Source organism: Ochotona princeps, chromosome 5 (genome assembly GCF_030435755.1).
Source record: "Ochotona princeps isolate mOchPri1 chromosome 5, mOchPri1.hap1, whole genome shotgun sequence".
Classification (NCBI taxonomy): Eukaryota; Metazoa; Chordata; class Mammalia; order Lagomorpha; family Ochotonidae; genus Ochotona; species Ochotona princeps.
Genome location: NC_080836.1, coordinates 78,577,721 through 78,588,324, shown reverse-complemented (window position 1 = coordinate 78,588,324; position 10,604 = coordinate 78,577,721). Strand labels below are relative to the sequence as shown.

The window sequence follows — 10,604 nt, the reverse complement described above, 5'->3', positions numbered from 1 at the left end:
GTCTAAGCATCAGTTCTCAAAACTTGATGGGTAGGAAGCTTCCTGAGTACACCTTTATGTCCTCACCACCCAAAATTCTGGGGTTCAGCCATTGAGTCACTGTTTTCAATAAGTGACCTAGAGGATTTAGTTACGGGTGGTCCCTGACCACATTGACAATCACTACCCAAGATAATAATAGGATGTGGAAGGCAATAAGAAATCTTAAGTGAAACCAAGTATGCTGAAGCTCGTTAACTGTTGGTTAACCTAGTATCACACAGAGCTCAATGGGTCAAACCCAATTCTGTCAGCTGACAGCAACTTAGGACCACAAGTGTGTTTTCCCCATATTTGTGACACAGTTCATATGAAAACCAAAAGGAAAACCTCCACTTGCCACAAAGGCAGATGAAAATGTCTGCAGAGTTGCTGTGGGAACTCTGATCAATGAGCCAGTAAAGCTGAAAATGTAGTAAAAAAGAGGAGGTGTTAGCATGCCATGTGATTTATGAGGAACTGCTGTATTTATGTGAACACATACTATGCCCAAATAGCGATGAAGAAGTCAGAGGAAAGGCAGATGGATTCTTTCTGAGAAAAGCATGCAGGTAGTGGGCTTGGAACAAAGTGATTCATGGAGTACGGTTTGTCTTTTTGTTTTACTAATTTATTTCCTGTATTTATAATTTTGAAGGCTCTGCCAATTACTGAATGAATCAATAGAAAACAAACTCAAACACAAGAATGATGAAAATAATCTGATAAATGACCACCACCAATTTTATTTAATTAAAAATATTATACATGTTGTTGCATTTTCATGGAAAATATTGAGTTAAGAAAACACCAACAGTGTTAGTTTTCATGCACCCATTCTGCCACCTGCTGCTTCCTTCTGTCTGTGACACTAACCATGTGTGTATAAGGAATTGGGCCCATGGAACTGGAACTTCCTATTAAATCATCCAGCAGGTGTCTTGGGGTGAACCGTTTGCTTTGACCACAATTTCTGTTGAGTTCACTCAGACACTGCCAGCTTGGGCTTCCTTGGAAACCACTGCAAGAAGCCTACACAGAAGCCCAATGCTCATGCCAACATCAATTCCGTTTCAGTATAGTTGCATATTACAGTGACCACTTCCAGTTTCCAAACCAGTTAGCAAATGACCTTTATTCTAGCTCATGTCTTAGTGTCCTGATCTCCTCCACAAAACTTTTCCAGAACTCACAGTGGGAAGACACTGTCATATAGTGTTTGTATTCAAACCATCAGCAAATACACAAAAGCACATGAGAGCCCCATGCACAATACTATCAGATTTTTTTAAAAGCATATTGGTACAATACAACCTTTGCAATCACTGGCCAAAACAGCCATGTGAGTATTTCTTTAAAGTCCTCATGCATTTATGTTTGTTAAAAAAATGACATAAAAATTAACTTGAAAAGATCATCTCTGCTATGAACGTCTCACATGTTAGAACAAAGTGTAGACATCATAGTGCTCTTCCTCACGCCCTTCTATTCTTTCTTTGAACTGTGCCATTCCTTAACCTATTCACTCGACCCTGTATTATAATGCTGTATCCTTTTATTGCTCCCAAGTGATGTTTTTCACCAAAATTGCATCAAGCATGACCCAACTCTGCTTTCCTGCTCCTTTGTTTTAAATTGCAGCATGCTTAAATTGGATTCTGCATCCATCTTTATATTAAAGAGAGATGAATTTCCCCCCAAAATACACAAACAAATAAAAATAGATGGATAGCCAAAAAGTTAGAATTGCCTCAGATTTTAGAAATTGGAATATGGTCTTTCTTCTTCACAATGGCCTCTCAATTGATAGGAATAAAATAAGGCTGGAATTGCTTTTCACACTCGGGCTCTGTTGGAGGCATTTTCACGTAGACCCCTGTTGTGAGAGGGCTTCTTTTCTTTAGCTGTCAAAAACAAGAAGAAACAGTCATTATTATTGAAGAGTACAGGTGTCTCTTCTAAGTAAAATAGGACTCAACAAACATTGTTGCCATCCCTCTTTGAAAATGAATGTTCATAACAAACAATTATAAACCCCAGGCTGCTTTCTTGATTCGGCTATTAACTTCATTTTAGATAAATCACTGTGTGATTCTGATGTAAAATAGCTGTCATTTTCCCTGGCTGGAAGATAGAAGAAAGAGTTGGAGAAAACTTCACAAAGAACGCCCATCTGGAATGCCTGTGATATTTGAACTTGCCTGTGAGGAAACAAGCTGGATAGGGTAATAAGCATTTGCTATTTTATTTGAGAGCTATATTTCTCATCAGCACCCTTCATGTGCTTCTTACCATGTTTTCTCTCTCTCCGTTAGTTCCAAGTTTTTATCACCTCAATACATGTTGGTCGAATCTACAAACCTTTCTGATAGTTTGGGTAGCAAATAAAGTAGGAAGACCATTACAACAATAAAACACCATTGTAAGACTGAAGAGACTCCCATTATAGAACGTGTCTTCATGCATGTGTGAAAGAGAGAGAGAGGTAAGGAGGAGGAGGGAGAAAGCCAAGCAGGAAATGGGGGTGGAATGAGTTTACAAAGGCAAAGTCAGCCTTAGCCTGAAGCGAATAAGAGAGACTTTCAGAAAGAAATCCTCACAGGCACCCAGATTTCCATACTTCCACCTTTCCACTGCTAACAATGACAGTAAATAAGAAATAGGCTTCCACTTACTGAGCTGAAGGGAGGTTAAGATGTCCCAGGCAAGCTGGCTGGATAACAGGGGCAGGTGTTATGTGGGATGTGACAGTTTAGATAAGGAAGATATGAGGGTGACAAAAGCAGATGGTTTCCAAGAGAAGCAGAGGGACATTTAGGAAAACGATAATATCCATCCAGATGGTCCTTTCTACCAGTATTTTGTCCAAACTAACACAATGTTTCAGGGTTAATAACTGAAGTTCAATCATGGCACAGTTAAAGAACAAAACAGCTGCCCCATGTTGTTCAAACGGTTACTCAAACCGAAACCCTGTTCTGAAGCATGCAAATATTCAATGTCAAACACACTCAACTAAAATATTAGTCATCCTGAAAGCTCAAAAGCCAATACCTAGTGTTCTAGTGAGTTCTTTACCACTAACCTTCCCTCTCTTCATTTATTGCTTTGTCTCAAGAAAACCAAACTGACCACCATCATTAGGTCAGTTAATACCACTAAAGGCAGACCCAACAAACATGGGGCATTATCAGCAGCACACTCACCATTTTGCTCAAAGAAACAGCTGTGAGGAGGAAGCTGTAAAAGAACAACCCGGAACTAACAGCTGCAAGGATCCAGAGGAGGAAGTCAGAATCTGGGCATGGTTCTGGATCTGTACAAGTAGCAAAAGTTTTATTTTAAAAAATGGAACATCCACACCCCCTAAACTGGTGATCGGTTTCACCCCTGTGCTATATGGGTAGCCATCTGATATATAAGGCTGAGACTGCTTCCTTAGGTATGTCATAGGGAAGGCACAATGTCAAACTTCATAAAGGCTGTCACTCCAGAGTGAATGATCAACCTGCCATGAGAACTCACTTTATTTTATATTCAGAATATTGTTTATATTGCCACCATAATAAGCAATACTACTAGGTAATGGAGAACTGTTAAGGAGAATTTCCATAGCCCTAAAAATGAACCATTGTCAAACTAGGGAACCAAACTCTTTTTTTTTCACATGAAGTAGACAATGCAAAAGGTGTTGATTGAGATAAGTAGCTTTGCTTACCAATGACATATATCTGGGTTCCATTGCCCATGCCAACATAGTACGGTGGTGGGTACATGAGCTCCACCTTGCAAATGTAGAGCCCCATGTCAGTGGCAGTCAGCCCTTGAAAGGTGAGGTTCACTTTGCTTCCACTAGAGATGCCAGTGCAGATGGAATCATCCAGGAGGGTCGACTCATTCTCCACAGTATATGTCATGGCGCACACTTCAGTCATATGGCTGTTGGCCAGCCGCAGCACTGTCACCCTGGCCTCGGTGGCTTTGTGAGAAGATGCATACTCACACACAAAGCTGGCGACACCTCGGCTGCTGGCCAGGACCACTGCAGGCTGGGTCACATGCATTGCTATCAAGGAAAAGCCAAAGAGAACTCGGTGAACTTGTCCTCCTATGTGGCCAGACCCAAGCAAAACCTCAAGTTGGGGCAGGTTTACCCTTGATGATATCATTCCAGATTTTTCCTTCTAGTCTTCTCTACTTCCTTCAACAAATCTGTCACCTTCTCCTATTCCTTTACCTCTTCCCCTCATTCTAGCTTTTTCTCCATCTCTCAACATCTTCTAGCTACTCTACATTAAGATGTTTCCCTGTAGTTACCATAAAATATATATTTATTTTAAAAGCAGATTATTCCAGAGAGAGGAAAAGACAGACAGACAGAAAGAAAGAGAGATCTTTCATCCCCAAATGACTACAATAATTGAACTGGACCAGGCCAAAGCCAGGAACCTGGAACTTCATCTGTGATTCCCGTGTGAGTGGCAGGGGCCTAAGTATTTGGACCACCTTTTGCTGCTTTCCCAGGAATATTAGCGATAAACTAGATCAGAAGCAGAACAGCTATAGAGTGTGAACTGACACTCCAATAGAGGATTCAGGTGGGGCATGAGGAGGTTTAACTCGCTGTGCCACAACAGTGACCCTGGGAAATAGTTTCTTCAAGATAACTGGTTGTGGCAGGAAGAGCACCAATAGGACACACAGAAGGCCTGCTTCTGGTTCTATGATGAAATACATGATTTGGGGAAAACCTTGCTCCCCTGTGGCCTTCATTTTTGTCACATACAGTAAGAGATTAGATTAGCAGATATCAAAGTGCCTTCCTCCCTAGTATTCTAAGATTGTGATAGAACTATAAGAACTGTATTCAGTGATGACAGTGAGTAATAGTGGAAATTCTGGAGGTTGGGTACAGAATCTGGCCTTGTCTCTGAGCACAGCTCAACATCCTTTCTTGGCCCTGCGCCTCTCTCACCAAGGAGCAGTGAAGCCAAGCTGAGGGTGCCAGCTCTCCCCTCTCCCACAGGAGACACTATTAGAGCAGGGAAGCCACAGAGCTGAGGGCACCAGGTCGTTTCCTCTCTAGGTTGAGGCAACCCTGCTGTTCACTTCTGTGGGCTTCCCCTGCCACCGCCACCGCCACCGCCTTTTCCGCCCTCCCTATCTCCTTCACATGAACACTCTTGGGCTCCATTGTTCTTTCTTTTCCTTCTGACGTCCACAGGATAAGGAGGTCTGTTCTCCACACAAAGAGGTTTGCATCATCTGCAAAACTATGGCTTCATATCAAATAATCTTCCTGTAACTAATCTGGACCCTCCCCAGTCAGCCTTGCAAGTGACACCCAAGACATAAATTAACTGATGTACTCAGCTGCTGGAACCTTTTGACATTTCACTAGCACTGATGACAAAGTCAGATGAAATAAGCAGCATTCAGTGCCGTCCTTATTCAATCCAATACATCCATCCGGTTTGTGTTTGAACAACTCCTCATCCCTTCTCTAAATCACCTTATACCAAGGACACTAATCCCTTATTCTAAGAACTGACAACAGGTGATATCTGTCCTCAAACGAAAGAGCAGTACGGCAACAGCCACTGCCCTGATTTTTCCTAGCAGTTCTGGCAAGGTAGACAGAGTTCTCCTTCCCAAGCAACATCTCTGCTCTTGGAGCATCCTCTGCACTGTGATGATTCCATCACAGAACTGAATCACCTTCTATCATATTGATTCTAACGAAGACCAATTTTCCAGTCCTCCCTCAGGGCCAGCTTGCACATACCACACTAGATTTAACCACACTCAATTTTTCCAAGGTCCCAGCTACCAGTTGAGATGAATTTGCTAGAAAGGAAATCTAAATACTCCAAAAGGTATCCAATCTTTGCATGTTTAAATTATGTAAAATAAATTGCATGAGAATGCTTCTTCTCCAGTAAAATTTATATCATCAAATACCTTTTGAGTATATATTTACTTCATAAGAACTCCATATGGTTCCCTAACCAAGAAGGGCTAGAGAGAGAGAAGGTGGGAATTCCATGAAAATTCTTAGCATTGAAAGGCAACCAAGAGTCACTTCATTTGAAAACTGTCTATCTGCATCAAAATCCACATAATCAGGTAACATTAAGTATCTCCTACCAACATAATGAGGCCTTTCTTCCTTTCGCATTTCAATTTCAAGCTGCTTCATTTTCAGAATAAGTGGATAACTCATTTTTTAATTAAGAGTCCTTCAAAACCTTGAATTAAATTTAAAAGGTGTTCATGTCATGATCTCCTTAAATTTTAAGCAAACTGGCTTACTCATTGATAAAATTAGAGGATGTCAAAACTTTGAGGTGTATAGGAAAGAAACTCTTCCTGTGATTTCTGTAAATTGGTGTTCTTAAAAAGTAAAATTTTGATGCCAATATCAAATGTGTTCTTTAAGACTGCAGATATCCTTTTCCTTTCAAATCACTTAGTTTTATAATGTTTTCTTTCAGTCCTGTTAAAAAAGTCTGAAGTTACCTATGTCCAGCCACCTGCGTCTCCTAAAGCAATCCACGGATGTTCATCAAAATGCTGCTGTGTGCTAAGTGTCTGCATATTTGCTGCTGTCAGCTGCACCCTACTTCCCTTGGAATATGGTCATCCAAGCCAGGAGACTGGAGTCTTACGTTCAACCTCTGGCTTTCTATAAATCACTGTCCTTGACTGCTGAAAGAAATGAAACTCAGTGGGAGAAACACCTCCTCCACCTTCGTGCTCCAAGAGCCTCACTCACCTTTAGAGAAGACAGGGAGGAAGAGGAGAGAAAACAGAGCAGGGTGGGACCAGCTCCTGGAAGCCACAACCAGCTGAGCCTCCTGCCTCTGGAATCCAAAGCAAGCCATGGCTTTCTGGGAGCCACGTTGCGTCTTCAGGAAGCACAGCGAAACCTTTCAGGATCCCGAAGCTTTGAAATGTGTTTGAACCCACACAGAACCAAGGACTTTATATAGTCAGCTTTGATCCCAGGCAGGTACTACCCATGTGCACACACAGAAGGCACCTGAATAGAAAGTCTTTTTGTTTTGGTTTTACGAGAAAGGAAGCCGTGGGTTTAGCTGTTACGTCGAAAAGACAACCTCAAACACTCAAAGTAAAACTGAACAAAACAAGCCAATCCATGGATGGAAAATGTACTCAATATGAAACTGAAGATTCGTGTTCATTGTGAAGATCTGGATAACTAAGTGGAGAGCTGGAGAATTTCCTGGAGTACAGGGGTCCCACTAGATCTCAGTTTTATCCAAAGGTCTGGTCATCTTTTACCATGCAATTAATTTCACTGACTTCCCCAAAGTTATCAGACTTCTAGCTCTTTGAGTCGTGAGGCTAAAGACAAACTTAGTCCATGGCATCATTAATAAAAGTTCTGTTTTTAAGGCACATACTTCTAAGGGTCCCTTGGCATGCTTTACAAAGACAGGCTTATTTCTCTTAAATCACTGATTATTTCATGGAAAGAAAACAGAAAAATACCAAGAAATAAACTGAAAATCAAACAGGAAAAACTGCTCCTGGCTTTGTAGGTTAGAAAAGAGTTCAAGCATCCTTAAAGAGTCTGAGTCCAACAAAGACAAAACAGAGTTGGAGATGATTAAGAGAAAGTCAACCAGAAAGACCCAAGCAATCCAAAACTCCCATGAAAACCGTGATTTTTCTTCTAAAAGAAATTTTTCCAGGCAGAAAAATCCAGACACTATAATTAAAACTCATCAGAATTCCCAAATTTATGGAAGCTATAGATGGGACAAATGTTTATTCTGTTAAAAAATTCCAAATGTCAAGGAGTTCCTTCAATGTAGGAACTTTTCATATTTCAATAAAAGAAGTATCTGTTGAGAATTTATAATATGCTAGGAGTCCTGTACAGATAGGAACAAATGGTGACAAGACAAAAATATAGGTGAAAGGCTTCTGGACCGCTGTCATGTGATTATGTCATCCTGAAGTGGGGTTTGCTATCCCAGTCCCCGTTGCCCAGTAGGTAAGGCTCTGTGGCCACGGACCACAGGCCTCCCTCTGCAGCCTGACTTCAGTACTGCTTCCCTACCTGTTCTTCTGCTTGTCATTCTCCAATGTCCTAAACTCTGGTTTTGTCACTTTTATACAAGCAACCTACTGCCTTCTTCCTCTCATTATTTCACTCAGCTCACAGCTAAGCCATCAGCTTTTCCAGAATGCCTCTCCTGACCCACTTTATAGCACCTCAAAGAGACCTTTAACCCCAGCTTGACAAGTTATAACTGCCTAAAGATTACTTACTCGAAGGTTCAAGTCTCAGGTTGGGCACCACCGAGTTTTAAAACAATCAATCACTAAATAAATAAATAAATAAATAAATAAATAAATAAATAAATAAATATGTTCCAGCTTCCTATAGGGCCCCACAAAAGTGGTCAGGGCAGACAGATAACCCCTTGATCCTATGACAGTGAGATAAATGCTAGGATCAAAATATAGCTTTGCAGAAACAGAGCTGAGCCTTACCAGGGGAATGACAGCAAAATTTCAAGAGCCAGAGGTAGATTTCCAGACAGGAAGAATAGTGTGTTGGACATGGCACATTCATGATGGCCAGAGGAGAAGGTTTGTCTTGTGTTTCAACAGCAGATGGAAACTGATGCTCTTAGCAGAGATCAGTGAGACAAAAGGAGAAAATTAGTCTGAGTCCAGATGGAAATTTCTCCTTACACAGAGAAAAAGGAAAAAGAAAAGAGGAGAGGGATGGAGAGAAATAAGCTATAACCAGGAAAACCCAGTTAGAGACTATGACAATATCCCAGGCATCAGGGTTGAAAATTTTTTCCATAGAAGGACAGATAGCAAATGCATTGGAATTTGTAGGCCATTCAGTCTCAATTATGTCACTCTAGGATGAAAATAGTCCTAATAAAACAAATGGGTGTGATTATGTTTCAGCAAAACTTCATTGATAAAAGCAAGTGGAGGCTGGATCAGCCCCTCAAGCCATAGCTTGCCAGTCTGTGGTCTAAAATAAAGTAATGACAGCCCCTGAGGAGCCAATCCACCATCAACAAGTAGAGAGCGAATATCAGACCGACAGCAAATTTATGGTGTGGGAGATAGTGTCACACAGCCAGGAAATGTTCAAATATTTGTCAAATTTCAACTCATTCAAGTCTCATAACAATCCTTTAAGCATGAGCTATACTTTTTTCCATTTTATAAAAGCAAAAACCAAAACATGTTAAATGCTAGAGCTAGAATTTCAAGTCAATGATACTACTAATCGTGATACCACAGCAAAGTTTTCAGGATTTGAATCCATTAGATTTAGATCCTAACATGGAAGAATTGCTGGCTGTTGGTCTGGGGCCTGAGAACCTAACATTTTCTAGAAAATAGCATCTAATTCTCAAGGGTATTACAATGATTGAGAGTGCATGTAATGCATATAAAAAACCTTATTATGATGATTCCCCTCTTAATAATAGTTCAATTGAGAAAACAAATGCAATTCATTAAAAATTAAAACATCCAAAGAGCTGGCAGGTGGGGAAGTAAAGATGATGACGTCCATGGGCGTGATGTGTTTATGGTGTCATGGATGTTAATGTGGAGACACCTGAAAGCAGTAGCCAATGGGGATTTGGAGAACGGGGGAGGGAAATGATCCAAAGGCATTTCTGTAAGTAACTATGGTAGCACTGATGAAAATTTCACAGGCCAAGGCACCAAATAAGCACTCTATAAACATTTTTTTTTTTGATGAATGAAAATAGTTCAACCCAAAGAGATGGTGATTATAATAGAAACTGTCAGGGAATTCTCATTAGCTTCCCTAATTATGCTGTTATGAAACTGTTCTTGACATTGCAAAAAAAATTTTCAATGGTTTTGAAAGTCACTGGATGAAAGAATGTTGGGGAAAAGAAATACTCAGAGCACTCCACAGTTAATTGGACAATTGCAAAATGGAAAACATAATTGATAAAACTAGCAGATACTTCCTTAACCTAGTGATTCAAGTATTGCTAGACTTAACAATTATTATGAGGTGTTAAGACGTGGGATCTGGGGCAGGTGCGTGGTATAGCAGTTATGTGGAATATTCACATATCATAAGTTCCTGTGTCTGATTCTCAACTCTTACTGATGTCAACTTCCTTCCTAATGTGCAACCTGAAAGGCAGCAGGTAATGGCTCAAGTTGTTGAGGTCAGCTACGCGCATGAGGTCCTGGCTCCTCGGCTTTTCAGGAGTTTATCAGTATTTCCCCTTGCCTCGTCTCATGCCTTCCCTCCTCTGTATCTCTCTCAAGGAAAATAAAATAATAAAACTGAAATAAAAAGGGTAGGTAAGATTAAATGGACCCTTTAAGAGGTGATTAAGTCACGAGAGCTGTGCCCTCTTGTGAATGGATAGATCTATTTGTAGATAAGTGAGATAATGAAATGGGTTATCTCATGGGTAGATCTGTCAGACACACACACACACACACACACACACACAGTTTGACTATCTTGTAGATGCTTCTCTCACCAAGGGATGCCCTATACAAATTCCATTCTCTGAACAGAATCCCTT

General features: G+C 40.7%; 1 protein-coding gene across 2 annotated transcripts; it reads right to left on the bottom strand.

The window, feature by feature from the left end:
• Positions 1-735: 735 nt before the first annotated feature.
• CTLA4 (cytotoxic T-lymphocyte associated protein 4) lies at positions 736-7,063 on the bottom strand. Of its 2 annotated transcripts, XM_004576914.3 has the most exons (4): positions 6,794-7,059; positions 3,737-4,084; positions 3,225-3,334; positions 736-1,922 (listed from the first exon to the last, which is right to left on the bottom strand). In XM_004576914.3, exons 1-4 carry the CDS (start codon positions 6,900-6,902, stop codon positions 1,818-1,820), a joined length of 672 nt encoding a protein of 223 aa, XP_004576971.1. In that variant the 5' UTR covers positions 6,903-7,059; the 3' UTR covers positions 736-1,817. The 2 variants fall into 2 exon arrangements, with proteins under 2 accessions (XP_004576971.1, XP_004576972.2); XM_004576915.2 differs by lacking the exon at positions 3,225-3,334 and having other exon boundaries at positions 1,855-1,922; positions 6,794-7,063.
• Between the last annotated feature and the right edge of the window lie 3,541 nt (positions 7,064-10,604).